At 39.4% G+C, this 17,926-nt stretch overlaps 1 protein-coding gene across 2 annotated transcripts; it reads left to right on the plus strand.

Annotated features, from left to right (window-relative positions):
* Window positions 1-213: 213 nt before the first annotated feature.
* On the plus strand, window positions 214-15,437 carry LOC137937811 (G patch domain-containing protein TGH). Of its 2 annotated transcripts, XM_068782989.1 has the most exons (16): window positions 214-486; window positions 2,244-2,334; window positions 2,437-2,531; window positions 3,181-3,284; window positions 3,367-3,428; window positions 3,518-3,592; window positions 9,840-9,991; window positions 10,681-10,756; window positions 10,842-10,928; window positions 11,026-11,103; window positions 11,229-11,373; window positions 11,686-12,163; window positions 12,490-12,774; window positions 12,887-13,012; window positions 14,060-14,275; window positions 14,386-15,437. In XM_068782989.1, exons 1-16 carry the CDS (start codon window positions 352-354, stop codon window positions 15,148-15,150), a joined length of 2,970 nt encoding a protein of 989 aa, XP_068639090.1. In that variant the 5' UTR covers window positions 214-351; the 3' UTR covers window positions 15,151-15,437. The 2 variants fall into 2 exon arrangements, with proteins under 2 accessions (XP_068639090.1, XP_068639091.1); XM_068782990.1 differs by lacking the exons at window positions 214-486; window positions 2,244-2,334 and having other exon boundaries at window positions 2,506-2,560.
* The last annotated feature ends 2,489 nt before the right edge of the window (window positions 15,438-17,926 follow it).

Here is a 17,926-nt window from a genome sequence, read left to right on the forward strand (position 1 = left end):
GGAGATAAGTTTTAAATTTCACTCCAATATAGGCATTAGAACTTTGAGAGAACATTTCCCTACTCTTTGCTGGCCAGGAACGACTCGGAAACGTTTCGATGATTGAGTCGACCGCCACTCGCCATCGAGCTACAAGCACTTCGATCTTCATTGCCGCATCGTCTCTCACAAAAAAGAAACCTAATTAGATGCCATTGGTTTCTCACCGTATTCAGTCGTTTTTTTTTTTTCTGAGAAAGATTTCTTCTCCTCTGTTTAATCTGGTCTGCTAGAAAATTCTCGCGGATACTTTCTTCATTATCTTCTTCTTCTCCCGTTAGTTCCGAGTTTGCGTTTTGATCAAACGACGACATGGACTCCGACGAAGAAGATTTTGTCTTCTACGGGACTCCGATCGAGCGAGAGGAGGAGATGACTAGCCGCAAGAAGAAGGTAGCTGCGGAAACCGCTGGACAGATGCGGAGTCTCCCACCGTGGAAGCAAGAGGTCTGCTTCTGTTTTCCAAACGTGTTGATTTCGCTTGCGTGTTTGAATTTGGTGAATTCACGAAATCGTGATGGGCGGTTGAAATATTAGATCGTTTTCTTTCTTCTCTAGCTGATTCTTGAGAGAATGTCTATGTTGATGTCATAGTAAGTGTAGTCTGTCTATAGAAAAAGAGAGTAAATTCCTAGTAAAAAAAAAACTGATTAACGTTTTTCTGGGTTGCGGCTATAATGATTGTTTTCACTAACTCTCTCTAAATTAGCGTAACCTGCTTTATTTTGAGTTTTAACAATATTGCTTGTTCCTCTGTTTTTGCTAAATTCTAAGTTGCTTTTACTTTTAGGTTCTTGAAGCATCTATATATCATATGTGAAACTTGGTAGATAAAATGTCTGTCTCTGAACTGGGTTTGGAGTTTGAAATTTGTAATCAAAATTTTGTACCTCCTCTATGAAATACATCTATTGGCACCGAACTTCTGTATTTGGGATCACAAATGTAAATTACTTCAGTTCCTTTTGAAAAATCTCCTCCCTGTAGGACGACTTAGTGCTTGTGTGACCGGTTTCTACTTTATTGAGGAACTGTCATCTGTTTACAAACAATAAGCTTCCATGTCATGTTGTTGTCTATACAGCAGAATGACATTTATCCGAGTTTTATGATTCCTATTGTCAAATAAGGAAATATTTTAAACTTTGAGTGCGGTTTACAGTTTTCTACTAACCTATATGTTTTCTGGATGCATCTAATTCAAACCTGTCATGTGGAAACCTTTAATTATCTTAACCTTAAGGATTATTAGATGGCTGGATCTTTCTCAAAAAAAAAAAAAAATGGCTGTTTCTGTCAAGGAAACCCTTGTCTGTGTTTTTTACTACATTTTTCTCAATGCTGAGTACCATATAAACAAAATATCTTTTTTGAGTTTGATAAAAGCAAACTATCTCAAGATTGCCAAGGCTTTGATATTCTATGGATTTTTTTATTTTTTTTGGGAAAGTGAGATCGATTGCATTAGAAGGAGGTAAGGGTACAAGGAGCCTCCCAAAAAGAGGGGGAGACCCAGAGAACAAGTTAAGTTACACATTGCTAGTTAATTAACTAAAAACAAAATACTGCAGGCTAACAAAAACAGGCGCAGTACAATCCTGATCCAGAGGACAAGTAGGGTGGTGAATGGTCAGCTTGGGGAGTAAGGCACCATCTCTTGCAAGTCTGTGCACTTGACCATTAGTTGATCACGGGGTATACGACCAGGAAATGTGCAACCAAAATAGGAGACACCAGGGGGATTGGACCTTGTTTTGTGCATCTATTTCCAAGAATAACACCAAACTGAGACTTGAATCACTTACATTTATTTCAGAAGGATAATGATTGATGGCTTGGCTAATTTTATGCGTATGTGAAAAGGGATCTCAGACACTTTATATACTATCTCTTAAATAGAACGATTCATCAAAAACTGCTTAGCCAAACTTGCATTTGTCAGAGATCCTTCAAGTGCAAGAAAACAGTAATGCAACAAAAAAGTTGTTGGTTATTTCTTGTGAGGCAAATTTGACGTGGTCTTGTTTGGAGACTAGCACTGGCTTTTTTTTTTTTTATTGTGGTTCACCAGTTCAAAATAGTTTTTACAAGGTCTTATTCACATGTTCCTTTTTGGAAAGTAATTGTTTGCTTGACCGTTCTCTGTACTTTTTCTTTTCTCTTTCATACTGTTATCATGATAACTGGAAAATTGGGAGTTTCAGGTTACAGATGAGGAAGGGCGAAGACGATTCCATGGAGCCTTTACTGGAGGGTTTTCTGCAGGATTTTACAACACTGTTGGCTCAAAAGAGGGTATATATTTATTATTGTTATTATTTTTATTTCCTCATCTTGGATAATTTTTGGTTGAATGAAGGTGGGTGATTGACGGATGCCTATGAGACAAATCTGCAGGATGGACCCCACAATCTTTCACATCGTCACGTAAAAATAGAGCGGAAGTGAAGGAACAAAGTGTATATAGTTTCTTGGATGATGACGAGAAAGCTGTATGATCTGCTCTGTTGCCCACTATTCTGTTAGTAACATGTCTTTTCTGCATCTTGGTTTCCATGTTTGTTGCTGTTACCCAATCATAGTTTTGGAGACAATTGTTGGATGCATTGTTGGTATCACTTTGTTGATCATTTTTGTGTGTTGAGTCAGTAATTAATTGATGCTCACTATTCTGTTAGTAACATGTCTTTTCTGCATCTTGGTTTCCATGGTTGATGCTGTTACTGAATCATAGTTCTGGAGACAATTGTTGGACGCATTGTTAGTATCACTTTGTTGATCATTTTTGTGGTTGAATCAGTAAGTAATTGATGCTCACTATTCTGTTAGTAACATGTCTTTTCTACATCTTGGTTTCCATGTTTGTTGCTGTTACTGAATCATAATTTTGGAGACAATTGTTGGATTCATTGTTGGTATCACTTTGTTGATCATTTTTAGGGCTTGAGTCAGTAATTAATTGAATTTATCAAATACTAGAGGCTTTTCAAAGATCCCTTAAAAATGAGCAAACAAATATTTGAAAAAATAATTAGGAAATTTAAAGGAGCAAGATAGTGCCTTATTGAACTTTTTTATATTCCAGTTACTTATGTTATGTCAATATTGTAGCTCAAATTGTTCTAACCTTCTTGTCTGTAGGAATTGGGAGGCCAAAGTGTTGGAACATCTTCCTTGTTTGACACATTTGGATTTACTGCAGCAGAAGTAGCTCGGAAGCAAGCTGAGAAGGAACTTCATAAGAGGTATGATTGCTCTTAACTCCTGTAACTGTCATTTTGGTAGACTATTCCTTGTTTTTTTTCCTGAGTTTTCTGGGTTTTGCAGGCCATCAGCCATTCCTGGGCCTGTTCCTGATGAACTAATTACACCTGCTTCGATTTCCATTGGTTTGTTTCCATTATTTGCCTGTCTTCTTGTTTCTTTGAAAAAAAATTAATGTTTAATGTCTCTTTAATCTGTGGGTATACTTGAATAGGTATGAAACTGCTGCTGAAGATGGGATGGAGACATGGTCATGCAATTAAGGGTTCACAGAAGAACCAACTGTATGGTATGATTTTATTGCTGTACAATATTTGGTAAAGATGACAATTTGTTCTGCCTCCTCTAAACTTTTTTATCTCGCTCTTTGTTAAATATTGGCCACTCCATAATGGCCAATATGCTGAAAATCCTTGGTTGACAATCCCCTGAAATTGAATTGTGAGCTTAGGAGCCATCCATATTCTTGTTTTTTTTTTTCTTTTCTTTTTTCTTGTTCTGAATGTCTAATAATAGGAAATTTTGTTATTTGAGAACTTTGACAAGTAGAGCTTTTCTTCTTTTGCAAGTGATGAAAATTTCATTAAGAAGATGAGAGGAAGAATACACTAAAGCAGACAAGCTGTCTGTTAATAATACTGTTCCTACCAATTATTACTTCTTTAAAGCTATGCTGGCAAATAAATCTGACTATTAGTTCCTGAATTGAGGGATTAAATGCTGTCTTACCCTGTTTGACTTTACAACATCAGTTGATTCTTGTCAGGCCTGTCCCCCCAACCCAGCCTTTCACGTGAAGCTATACACTCCCCAGAACCTTTTGACTCATCCCCTTGTTTTCCCGCTGCAACTCCCCCCTCTCCCCTCGTCAGATCCACAACCACCCAAATCTGGGTGTCACAACGAACCTTGTTCACCAAATTCTAGCTACCTATTAGAGAAGACGAAAACAGAAACCTTCTTCACGGTGAACCCAGTAAGCCAGCTCAGTTCCAACAAGACCCTGCCTATGGGCGTATTCAATTCTCTCTGCCAAATGAGAGATCTCATGGGTTTGTTAGGGAGCTTCAATCTGAACGTCAACAATACAATGATGAGATTTGGCAACAGATGATGAACTTTACTAGAATCATTGGTGTCGTCTATAGTGGCTATTTGCATTAATTTTGCAAGAAACTAAATGCCAAAATATTAATGACATGATTGTGTGGGATTTATGGCAATGTCCTTCTCTTGAATGGTAGGCAATTAATGCGATTGGGCACTCCGGTTACTTGATAATTCTTTGGGACTCAAACTGCATTGATATATTGGATTGTTGCTCTAGTAGCTTCTCCATTGGGTTGAAAATTCGCGATCATGCCTCTGGGTGTCACTGTTGTCTTGCTGGGGTATATGGGCCCTCAAGATACCGAGAGAGGAGTCATTCTGGGACGAACTATTGGATCTCATTCAGGGTTGGGCCTTCCCTTGGCTGTTGGTCGAGGACTCAATTCAATACACTTTTGTAATGAGAAACTTGTCGGCAACCGAATTTTTTCCTCAATGAGGGGTTTTATGAACTTCATTGGCAGATGCGAACTTGAGGAGATCCCCATGTCTGGAAAAACTTTCACATGGACGAATGGTCAACAACAACCAATCCTATCCAAATTGGATCTTTATACAAACATTGATTGGTTGTGGCTCTATGAAAATGTGACCGGGATAGTTCTCAACTGTGTGGGATCTGATCATTGGCCAATCCAATTATGCCCTTCCTTTGGAAGGTGGGGTCTACCCCCATCCGATTTGAAAACACTTGGCTGATGGAGAGACTTCGATAAACTTTTGGCTGATTGATGGTAGAGCTGATTGGTTCCTCCCCCAGAAACTTAAACTTTTAAAGGCCAAGCTGAAGGCATGGTCCTTTGATAATTGCTCATCAATTTTTGCTGAGAAAGCCATACTCTTATCCTAGATTGCAGACGTGGACATGATTGAGGACCAAGTTACCTATCTCAAGCTGAATTATCCTCTAAAATTACTCTCGTGCTCAATCTTCAATCTATTTTGCACCAGGAGAGTCCAATGGAATCAAAGAGCTAGATTCAGGTGGCTGGTAGGGGGATGCCAACATAAATTTTTTTCATACCATCACTTCAACGAGGCGAAGGACTAACCGAATTACTTCATTATGCATTGATAATAAAGTAATGTCGTATAGAACCTGTATTTTTTTTATGAATAGTGCGTATATTGATAAGAAAAAAACAGGAAAAAATTACAAACCTAGCTCCGGGGGCCTGACTCCACAACAAAGTGTTCGCCTTGGCTTGGGAGTCTACCAGGTGATTAGCAGAGCGCGGAATGTGATTCCATTTACAACTTAAAGGGGAAAATAAATTACATATTTCATTGAACATATCCTAATGACGCCATGGGGGTTTGCCGTGGTTTGCACACCAATTGATGATCACTTTTGAGTCGCCTTCAATATAGAGGGGACCAGAAAGGTGGCTAGAGAAGATTTTGAGCCCGTGCAATAGACCCGAGAGCTCTGCTATGGTAGAGTCTGAGTTGTCGAGGGGGCCTGCATAAGAGAAAAGGAGGTCACCATTTTCATTGTGGATAACACCACCGAACCTTGCTGGACCCAGGCAGCCGAGAGCACTTCCATCAAAATTGAGTTTCGAGTGCCCAAGAGGAGGGGGGGCCCATATTGCCATGGATCCTCTATTACTTATGCCTTACTAAGATTCTATGCAGATCTACTTCGAGGAATGTCATAACAGGCCCAAACTTCTGCACCTTTGATTTACCAGATTATCCTCTACTGCAGCCTCTTTCTTGGAGTTACCTTTCTCCAATAAAGAGATTGAGAATGCAGTTCTGGGGTTGCTTGCGACAAAGCACCTGGTTTCGATGGTTTAAACGGTGATTTCTATAGTAGAGGATGGCCGGCAATCCAAGAAGATGTGATTGTTATGGTTCAGAGCTTCTACAACAATGGCATACCTTTTTAAAGTATAGGTGCTTCCTTTATCGCCATCGTGCCAAAGAAAGTAAACGTTGAGCATCCTGGAGACTTTTGCCCGATAAGTCTAACAATGGCATAACTTCTCAAAGTATAGGCGCTTCCTTTATCGCCCTCGTGCCAAAGAAAGTAAACGTTGAGCATCTTGGAGACTTTTGCCCGATAAGTCTCATTTCTAGCACTAACAAGATTATTGAGGTGCTTTTCTCAAGGGAAGGAACATTTTAGATTCTACTATGGTTGCTCATGAACTCCTCGACCACTTCAATTGCTTCGATGCTCCATGGACGCTGTTGGATGACTTGTTGGGTCATATGGGATTTAGTGATCGGTGGCGTTTCTGGATCAAAAGTTGTATATCCTTGGTGTCATACCCTCTCCTTATAAATGGCTGTATGTGGTTTCTTCAAGGGCACTAGAGGAATCAGACATGCGACTCCCTCTCTCCCTTGCTATTCAATATCATTGCTGAGTTCTTATCATCCTTGATCTACATGGTAAGAGACTTTGGCTGGCTTGGATCGATTAGTAATGACATGGCTTTCAATATTCCCCTTCTCCAATTTACCGATGATACGATCATATTCAGAGAAGGGATGTTCAAACACATTAAGAAGATTAAGGCTCTCCTATGCCTTTTTGAGATGGCGTCTAAGCCAAGGTCAACTGCCCGAAGACTACCCTGATGGGCTTCAACATCCACTCCAATGTGCTACGATCTATGGCCGATTTTTGGGCTGCTTGCTATCCTCTCCTCCCACCACTTACCTTGGCCTTCCCCTCTTCGAAGGCCGCTTGCAAAAGAGCTTCCGGGCCCCGATGGTAGAAAAACTTGAAATGCAGCTTGCCACTTGGCGTGGGAGATTGCTCACAAAGGCCGACAGACTTATCCTACTCAAATCATGTAATTCTGGAATTTCAAATCACTACTTGTCATTTATGTCATGCCCTGTGTTCATTTGCCAAACCATTGAAAGAATCAAAAGGAGATTTCTATGGATGGGCACTAGCTCAGATTTCAAATACCATATTATGGGATGGAATGACATGTGCCTTCCCAAATCTTGGGGCGGATTGGGAATTCGTCTCACGAAAGACATGGACTAGGCATTACTCTAGTGGATATGGAAATTCAATTCTTCATCCACAAACTTATGGAAGTGCATGGTTGCTAAGCAGCTTCATTGGGGAGATCATTGGTGGACCTCAGGTGGGAGAAGAGGTGGCCTATCGCCGATTTGGAGATCCCTTATTTCTTCTCCTCCTAATCTTTAACTCTACAATCCAATATCATGTTGGAAACGGTAAAAAAATCAGCTTTTGGAATGATCGGTGGTCTGGCAATGGACCCCTAAAGGCTACCTTCACCAATCTCTTGAAAATTAACAACTAGTAGGATATAACTGTGGCCTATGGTTGGGAAGATAGCTCATGGAACCTGCATTTTTGGCGAGGGCTTGATGATTCTGAAGCCTTAGATGCCTCTCACGTCCTAGAGGGCCTTAGATCTATGAGACTCAGAGCCAGCATGAGTGACGGGATGATTTGGTGGCCAAACAAGAGCGACACATTACTCGGTCTCCTCTACCTATAGCCTCATCAATGATTGAAACCCTAGCTCTATGGAGCATGATGCAACCATTGTTTGGCGTCTCAATGCCCTTCATAAAGTCAAAAAAATTCTCTGGAGTGCCTGCCTCAACAAAATTTTCGTGGCCGACAATCTTAGAAGACGGGATAATCATAACTTGTGCACAATCTGCCCTTTCTGTAGCTCTGAGGAAGAAGTAGTCAACCACCTTCTCCACTTTTGCTCCCTTCTCTTGGCAGGTGTGGACGTCCATTCTCAGCCGTATTAGTCTTCATCTATGTATTTATTTAGACCTCATCTCTACCAATTGGATGCTCCTCAGCCCTCTATTCCTAAGATGGGCAAATTGCTGCTTTTGGCTTGTGCTACCTTTATGCCCTAGGGTCTTTGGAAGGAAAAAATAACAGAAGATTTAATGGAAAGCTTGAATCTCCTGAGTGGATCACTTGCATCATCATTGGTCAAATTTCTTCTTGGCTCCACACAAGGAAGAATTTGCTTCCCTTTTGGGTTCCTGTCTCCGGGTCAACTGGCAAGCCTTGGCTCATATGAGTGTTTCCTCCTGGCCTACCATCATTCAGGAATGGTAACCTCCTAAGCCGAGCTTCCTCAAGCTTATCTTTGATGGAAGCTTCCTTAGTAATCCCAGCAAGGCCATCTACGGTGGAGTGTTCCGTGATTCTACGGGCACTCAGCTTGTTACCTATTCCGGCTCCTTGGGAATTGTTGACTCCACTTTCGCCGAGCTTCAGGCTCTCCTTTGTAGTCTCTTTGTTTTTGTGACCACCTCAGCCACCTGCTTCATGCTGAGGGTGACTCCAGGGTGGTGATTGGTTGGTGTGCATCCTCGTCTGCACCTCTTTGGCAGCATTGGGATGTCTTCAATGAAATTATGGATATTGTTCTCTACATTGTTTGTACTTGGTCTCACATTCCTAGATTTGCAAATTTTGTTGCTAATTCGCTTCCTCAATAGGGAACTTCCCTCCAACCCATTGTTATAAAAAGAGTGCTCCCCTAGCTACCTTGTTCTTCTTTATAATAAAACTTCACTTTTCTCAAAAAAAAAAAAAAAAAAAACATCAGTTGATTCTTCAGACAATCTGATGGTCTTCTTGGCTTTCCTTATACATTAAAGTTTACAGCTCAACAAAGGATTAATTGTTAGATCCGTAGGACAGTTATATATTGAGATCTCTATGTGTCTTGAAGTAAGATTATATTGTTTGTATTTTTTCTGAACTAAAAACAGTTAGCTTGTTACAGGGTATGTCAAAGAGGTTATTGTATGGGTTGTGTGATGTTTCTTGTTTTAGTGATTTTATAAGCAAGTAGTTCAGGAACCAAATAGTTGGAAATGTGACGGATGAAATCATATGATTCACTGAACAGCATCATTCAGGTCAGATTTTATTGATCAAGTTTTGCAAACTGTTGGTAACATGAATCTTTGGAGAGCACATCTTAAGCCTCGGTAGTTAAAACTTACATGTAATAATTGATTTGTAACTGCAAGCAGAAAAGCCCACCTGAATGGCCGCGTAACAAGAAAAAGTAACAATTTTATGTTGATAGTTCCTTCAAAGTTGTCACTTTCTAATATGATTATTGTTTATCTAAATAGAGCTAAATCATGAAACACAGCAATCCTCTTTCACATCCAATTTCAGGATATTTTCTTATTTAATGCAGAGATTAGTTTGATTCTTTTATTTATTAAAATTTCATATATCAATTTATTATTATTATTATTATTATTATTATTATTTCAAATGTACAAGACTGAAATTTTCAGTGTAGAACCTGCGATTTAATTCGATCAGCTTTTAAATGTGGGAATTATAATCAACCTCTTGTATACCTGGTGTGATTATGTGGGGTTTATCAATCTTGTATGGGACTGACTTTCAATGTTTTTGTGGCTTTTAGATGCTCGTAGAGAAGCTAGGAAAGCATTTCTAGCATTTTCTTCTGATAAGGCTAAGCCAGATGATGATGTTGATGCTGTCACATCTGATTATGAAAGTACTATGGAGGGGTTTATTTCTGATGAAAGAACTTTTTTCTCTAGGAGCACTCCTGTGAGTCACTCTTATCAGACTTAAGAATCAGTAAATTTCCATTTTTTCCATTTTTAGAAAGTATTATGGATAGGCATCTTGTTGAATATTCATGTGGAGTTAATCTCTATTGAACATGGTTGACTGCCGCAATCATCTTTTTCTTCTTCCATTTGTGTTAATTTTTTTTTTTTTGAAAAGTGTGTAAATAGATCTGTGTTAATTATGTTATTACAGTTGTTGTTATGTTTGGGTTGCAGCTTTTCATCTTGATCTTTATTGTATCTTTATGCTTTATTTTTTATTTTTTTTGTCTTTTATTGTAATTATATGCTTTGTATCCCTCAATGTTTATACCTGCTCATGTACTTCATCCTTTTATTTGAATCCCTTTAATGAATATCTTTTTCATTGTTCTAAAAAAAAATTCTTCTTCTCTAGCTTCTGTGCAGTTCTAAAAGTGTTAAAGGATTTGAAGCACTTTTGATGACATTTGAGACAACTTTGTATATTTGCTGCGAATTACTATGACAGATATATACTCCTCTGTTTTTCATTAAAAAAAAAAGATATAAGACTCCTTTGTCTAATTTTATATTTTGTTTATTGAATCTCAGAGTTCTTCCTTCTGTCTGTATAGTTTGTATTATCATTCTCTTTTTATGTCTTTATAAGAAAAAAAACTTCTTACTGTGATCTTCCATTTTTAGATTTTCGTTCTCAATCCAAAGCAGGACTTGCATGGTCTTGGTTTTGATCCATTCAAGCATGCTCCTGAGTTCAGAGGTAAAGAGTCTTTCAAGATAGTTTTGTGAGGTTTGACTTATTAATGTATATGCTGGAGTTAACAGATTCTTTTCTACTTCTTCAGAGAGGAAAAAATTTCGCATGTCAGGGGCTGAAGGTTCCAAAATTGGCAGAGCTCTTTCTGAAAGAGGGAAGCTCTTTGCCTCTAACTGTAAGATTCTCTTCTGCACTTATTCAATTATCATGATTTCTATCTTGTTGTCTTCAACTTTTGAGAATGCTTTTATCACATCAAGTTGAAACCTCAGCAGGAAAAATTGCTCCTGGTTTTGGAATTGGAGCACTTGAGGAACTTGATATTGAAGATGATGACATTTATGCTTCTGGTGAGATTTCTTCTTATTTGAAACTAATGTTCATTGAAGGGTTTTATCAGACTCTTCTCAGAATTTGTTCCTTAGATCTGAATTCCTTTTTGATGATCTTGTTTCTCCTTCGACATGTTGTCCAGGTTTTGAATTTGAAGAAATTAATGTTGAGGAAGCTGAAGAGCCTCAGAGAATAAGCAAGGATAACAGGACTCCATTGAGCAACAAAAAGCATGGAAGTCTTTCTGGTTTTAAAGTTGCAACAAATTCTGATTACCAGTTCGAGAGGTAGGTAATTCACAGCCCTAAGTTTAGCTTTGCAAAAAGCAAGACTGCTTTCCTCATGTAGTGAGTCCCAGTGCCACTGGAAGTGTGTCTACAGGAGATATTATTTAGCTCACTAAAGTTTCATTGGTTGGTCAAATCTAGTTGAAAGACTCTAAACTTTATAATTTTGTGGGAGCATATGGGAATGCTATGGTGAGATAGTCTCCTTTGTAGATTTGAAGGAATGTTGCGTGAGGATACAAATCAGTCTGTTAACATTTTGAATTTCTATCTTTTAATAATTTTAACTTATTTCTGAAAATTATTTTCCAGATACACTCCACCAGATATCCCATTTGACTTTGATCCTTATCACAAGTTTCCTTCTCCACGTGAGACTGAAATTAAGGTTGTTGATTCTCCTCCAGAAGTTCCACCTCCAGAGGATAACAAACTTCGACTTTTAATAGATGGATTTGCAAGCTTGGTATCCCGATGTGGGACATTATTTGAAGATCTATCAAGAGAGAAGAACAAAGACAACCCATTATTTTCTTTCCTGAATGGAGGAAATGGCTACAATTATTATGTAAGGAAGCTTTGGGAACTGCAACAGAAGCATCCTGATAGGCGAAAGCAGCAGGTGGACAATGCAAAGAATACAGGGAAAAAGACAGCAGAAGATCGGGGAAGGATTCTTGGGGAGAAGCCCTTAGAAAGAAGCATCAAGGATTCAGGCTCATCTGCTTCTACTGATGGTGTCCATCTACAGTATAATCTTACAGACGCCTTTACTAAACCTTCATCTTTTGTGAGTGCTCTATGTTTCTTCTATATCTTCTTGCATTTTGGAACCACTGGACAAATTTCATTTTAGAATCAAGTTGACAATAACTTGTAGATCATTCAAAAAACAAAAAGTTGTGGATTTCTGTAAATGGAAGAGAAGGCAAAGATGCCTCTTGCATTAATGTCTAGGCCTTTGCTTGAACTTGAAGTTAACCTAGCTCATGTGATTCAGGAACTTGAAGTTATCCTAGATGATGACATCTTACAAGATGTCTTGAAGAAATCTCATCTGCTAATGGTTCTAAACAGAAAGCTATTTTGAACTAACTCCAATTCCTGACACTACAGGTTGATCTTCTGGAAGCTGCAAAACCTTTCAAGAATGATCCTGCTAAGCAGGAAAGATTTGAACAATTTCTGAAGGATAAATACATAGGTGGGCTTCGTTCCACAAGCTCTGGTGGGTCTAACAATATGTCAGAAGATGATCGCGCACGAGAGAGATTGGACTTTGAGGCCGCAGCTGTGGCGATTGATAAAGGGGAGTTGAGCAAAATATCAAACATTTCTTCTACTCTGCAGCTTTACCAGAGCCAATTCACTAAAGGGCAGTTTGTATCTGGTGGAAAAGAGGTATTGGCTGCCTTTATATTAAAAGCCTGTTAAAAAAACTGTTTATTTTGCATATGATCCGTAAGATTGGTTGTGTTGGATTTGCAATATATTCTAAAATATCTTCAAACAGGTGTATAAAGCCCAGAAAGAAAAAATGGAGGCAGAAACGAAGTATCCGCGGCGAGAAGAGTATCAATGGCGGCCATACCCTCTACTCTGCAAACGCTTTGATATTATTGATCCATTTATGGGAAAGGTATACATTTATTGTATCGCTTTTTGTTCCTTCTGAATCTCATCAATGGAGCACCACTTGCAAGTTTTTTCTCCTTGTTTTCCTCATCGTCATTAAGTAGGAAATTTTTGTTGAGTGAATAACAGGAGAATTTAAAGAAGGGGCTGAATCACTTACTATGTGATCTGATCTATGAGAGGGAAGGGTAGAGATAAGGGAGGGTTGAATGATGTCACTCTTATGTGAATCTGATAAGAACCTCTTCAAGGTCTTATCTTCTTAGTTTCCAAAGAAAGAATTAAGGCTTTTCTGGGCATATATATATATATATATATATATATATATAGAGAGAGAGAGAGAGAGAGAGAGAGAGAGAGAGAGAGAGAGAGGTTTGATTGATTTTTCCTTCAACCAATACCCCTATTTATACTTTTTTCATTATATGTTTAGGGAAAATTCTCAATCACGTAGGATCCCTAATTACATCAATAAAGGGAAAATTACAAAATCAAAGGAGAGAATCTAGGAAACTTCAAATCAATTACAATCTTATCTTCTAGAGATTTTTTAACGAAGGAAAGTAAAAATTCTAAAAATCCATCAAAAGAAGTAAGGTAAGACTCCAATTTCTACCCTTGGCTTCTAACCTTATTTCCACTTTTGCCCTTGAGTCTCATTTTTCCTCTTTTGCCCCTGAGCTCCTACGTCCCCCATGCATGTGCATGGGTCCACATGTTAGCCACATTTTCTCTTGCTTCTTCTTCCTTCTTCCTTCTTCCTTGATTTTTATTTGAGGATTTTAGGGTTCCTATCAGAATCAGAAAAACAAAGGTCCTCTTAGTTACTTTCTAGATAATGGATAAATGGATTATTTCTCCATAACTGCTTTATTGCTTGCTAGATAGTGTTGTGCGTAGTGTTTATCTTTGGCATCTACAGTTTCTTAGTTTCTCTGGCTAAAGCCTATTTTTGCAACTCTGTGCATGTTTCTTGCTAGCTCGATGAAATGGTCCTTTTCTGGATTAGTCAAACAATAATTAACCAGATAGCTTTTTGATGTATTTGCAGCCATTGCCGTTGGCAAGAGGCAGGAGCAAGATGGATTCCCTAGTCTTCATGTCTGATTTTGTCAAGTCTACGGAGACTGAGGAGACTATTACTGCAAACAGAGAATTCTTGCCTGTGTCTCAATCTGAATTGCCAAGGACTCATGAGAAAATGCCCCAGATGGAAACTGAGAGTGAAGCCAATCCGAGTATTGAGAGACCAGTTGACTTGTACAAGGTATTAATTAAGTTTTTAATTCATTAATCACCCTGATTGGTTCAAGAATGCAACTTTGGAGCTCATTGGCCGTAATCTAAAAGCTTATAAAATTGCATTTCATATTGTAGGCTATTTTCTCTGATGATTCTGATGACGAAGAGGATGATCCCCCTTCATTTAATCAAGTGGGTGATACGGAGAAGAAAACAGAAGTTGCTAATACAACTCTGAACCGCTTGATAGCTGGGGATTTTCTGGAGTCTCTGGGTAAGGAACTGGGTCTGGAGGTTCCCCCAGATCCAGTACACTGTTCGAAAGAACAGAAGGACAATTTAACATCATCTCGAAAGGAAAATGTTGTTGCAGAAGATGGGGTCACTGCACCAAGAAATGACCAGGCTGGTTCAAACAATGATGCTTCCATTGGTACTTTGGAAGATCAGGATCCTGAAAGACCCAGAAAAGGGCAGGAGTCTTTTGGGGAGATATCCCTTCCTAATCAACTGTCCAATAAGAAAACAGGTAAACCTACAACAGAAGAAATGGTTGAAAGTAGAAAGAGTAGAAGCCAGAAAAAGAAACACCGACCCAGCAGCACTTCAGATAGCAGCTACTCGAGTGGTGATGATTATCAACATGGAGGCCATCTCAGGTCTAGAGAAGACACGAGGAATTCATCCAAACGGAAGAGTAGAAAACATTCAAAACACCATAAGCACAGGAGTAAAAGGTCCTCCAGCAGATCCCACTATCGTGACTCTGACAGTGATGATAGAGAAAAAAGGCAAGAAAAGAAGAAAAGAAGGGACGACGACAAGGATGACAGGCCACAGAAGAGGAAGTCGATAGACAGTTTGAAATCCAGCTCCCATAGGAGGAGGCACCATCATTAACTCAGAAATTATCCCAAAGAAGATTAGTTTGTATCTTCACCTGATAAGAGGATGGGGTCCCTATAGTACGAGTTTATTGTATAGGCATGTTGTCACAGCATTAAGGAATTCGAGTTTTATGTATTAATCGTAATTGATATATTTTGGTGCTGATATCTTGGCATTGTAAGCGGCCTAAGTGACTCTATTGCTGGCTTCTTCTTTTTTTTTTGTTTTTTTTTTGTTTTGGTGTGTGTGTTTGGGATGTCTATTTCAGGTTGTTCCATCGTTAACTGCTATCTAAGAGCTTGAGGTCACCCGCCATGTGCTGAATTTAGTTTACGGATCCAAGGACGATATGGCATTCAATGAGCCTAACCTATTTTTGGTCGTCTATCGATCAGTTACGAACATTAATATGCATGGCCTTCCTCAGGTAGTTGGCCCCTTGAATGCAGTAGCTTGCACCCTTTTAATTGAGATAAATCAATTCCGAAGAAGCCAAAGCGAGCGATTACTCGTCTTGAATCTCAGCCAACCTCAAAATCAAACTTGTTTGATGGAACGTGTTGATGCCAAGAGTTGGATAAATGTGCACACTAGTAATGACGTGCTGCGGAGGGTTTCTCCCAGTTACTGCAAGCATATTTGGGGAACTGGCAACCACAGAACAGAGATTCTTGAGCTTGTTATCCTTTCGCAAGAATTGGATGTAACATATTGAGGTCAAATTTTTGTCAAGACCTCTAATTCGGTCCTATTGATGCTGCCAAGCCACATTTTCGTTCTGCGTAGGAAGATGAGGTTCCTGCTTCCGTCACAAATCCTTTTCAATTAACCACTTCATGCAGTTAAAAAACTAGCTATCAGACATTCAGCATTGTCACGGCCACAACCAACTTAATATCAGACTGACTCTTGTCCATTATCCCAGTGTCCGACCCATTTGAATCCAATGAAGATATCTCTAATCTCTAACTACTAGTGTCTTTTATAAACTACTTGGCAATTGCTTCGCTCATAAAATACTTTTTTAATGTACTAACCATTTTAGTATCTGTTGATTATGTACCCATCTTAATCACGGCTTTAAGATGTCAATCAAGGAAGCCAATAATGCTATCAAAATATTTCTCCAATTAGGATTTTGGTCTTCACCCAAGAATTTCCACGAACGCTCAGATGTCATGTTTTCAGGGTTCGAAGCCAGAAAATGCAGTTTCATCTTTGCCGTGCCACATTAATGGATTCATGGAATGGTTTCTTTGTGTTCTTATCCAAACAGCACATGCTGAATCGAATTACGGAGAACTCGGATGGGAAGTGCTTTACGGCCACAGACCACAGTCCACAGAATTCATTTCACTAGAAGACACATAACAACCCAGGTTCGGAATCTGCTGTAGGCGCTACTGACGCTGCTACCCTTTTAAAAGAGGTTGAAACTCAGAAAAAAAGGGTGGAGGAGCTGTAAAAATGTCGGGATTGACAAAAGCTTCTACCAAACGCCCGCCATTGACGTAAGCTACAGAAGCAAGCGAGTCGTCATGAGCCATAGAGGGGTGAAACCCCTTTTGAGGGAAAAGAGACGGGTGGATGGCATTTGAGGCTGTCTGTCGAAGTGCCGGGTCTTTCCCAGAAAGAGCCAACCAAACATCTTTTCCTTGGCTTTTGAACTGAAGTCAGAACCCCCTCACCCACAAGTGTTTATTACCCGAGGACCGGCACCGATACAGAAGAAAGCCTGTCAAGCATGAACATCCATACCCATCTAGAAGACTTATTAATGGTACTTTTTCACGGACTCGAGGGAGATTGTTGGGTTCCAATTATTCAGACCCGTACCTTCCGCACATCGATCCTAGTTTGATGATTTTTCACTGTTCGCCATAACAGAAAACAAAAAAAAAGAAGAAGAAGAAGAAGAAGAAACGATGGAGACCCTCAAAGCAATTCTGACCATTTTCTCACCTGAGAACCCTGGGGTTAAACGTTGTCACTCACCTGATTGTTGAAACTACTTTCTTTAGTGGGTCATTGCCTACGTCTCTCAGTATTCTATAATCAATTAAAGGAAACAGACGAAGCATCCTCTTAGGCAGGAATCGAACTCGATCTTGATATTACAAATATATATTATATTTAATAACTGGACAAAGCTCAAGCTTAATTAGGGTGGGTTTGATCAGAAGAATGAATTAATCGATTCAAATCTAGAAGTCCCAAGTCGGGTCTGTGGAGTCTGTTTCATTGTTTTCTGAAACGACATTTTTCGAAACATAATATGGAATATTATCCATGTAGACAAACTACTCCTGCTTCTGCTTTTATAGCATTTACTTCCAGAGGGAGTAGAGCGGCAGAAACCCTAAAACAGAAAACCATAAAAGAAGAAAACGGACAGGCGAGAATGCGACGGGCTCGAAAAGAGACACGTTTTAGGTCAATCGTTATTCAAATCCGTGGCTGCGATTTCGAGGCGATCGAATTCGATCACCATGCGCGTCATCCTGTAATTTCAACGTTCTCTTCCCGGTAAATCCGCCGCCCTGTCCCACTTTTCCTGCATTCTCAATCAACTAGCTAGGGCGGATGGGCGATCTAGAAGAGGACGGAAATACCATTTCCTCGCTTCATGGATACAAGGGGAATTGTTTTCCTCTCTCCCTCCCTCTGGTCTCTTGCCACCCAGTAGCAACATTATAACGCGCTTCCACCGAAACCAAAAAGGGGAAAGAAAAAAAAATCCAAATTCCTGGAAATATCCTAATAAGCTCGAGGGAAGCCGCCACAAAGG

The sequence above is a fragment of the Aristolochia californica genome, unplaced genomic scaffold, assembly GCF_029961685.1.
Source record: "Aristolochia californica isolate CCGP_79_NKW_82.1479 unplaced genomic scaffold, dmAriCali1.0.hap1 SCAF_7, whole genome shotgun sequence".
Taxonomy (NCBI): domain Eukaryota; kingdom Viridiplantae; phylum Streptophyta; class Magnoliopsida; order Piperales; family Aristolochiaceae; genus Aristolochia; species Aristolochia californica.

Excerpts from the sequence above, each read along its gene's own strand:
- LOC137937811 (XM_068782989.1), top strand. The coding sequence starts at position 352 with ATGGACTCCGACGAAGAAGATTTTGTCTTCTACGGGACTCCGATCGAG. Across the intron at positions 3,593-9,839 it reads ACAGAAGAACCAACTGTATG|ATGCTCGTAGAGAAGCTAGG; the intron begins GTATGATTTTAT and ends TGTGGCTTTTAG. Across the intron at positions 10,757-10,841 it reads GCATGCTCCTGAGTTCAGAG|AGAGGAAAAAATTTCGCATG; the intron begins GTAAAGAGTCTT and ends CTACTTCTTCAG.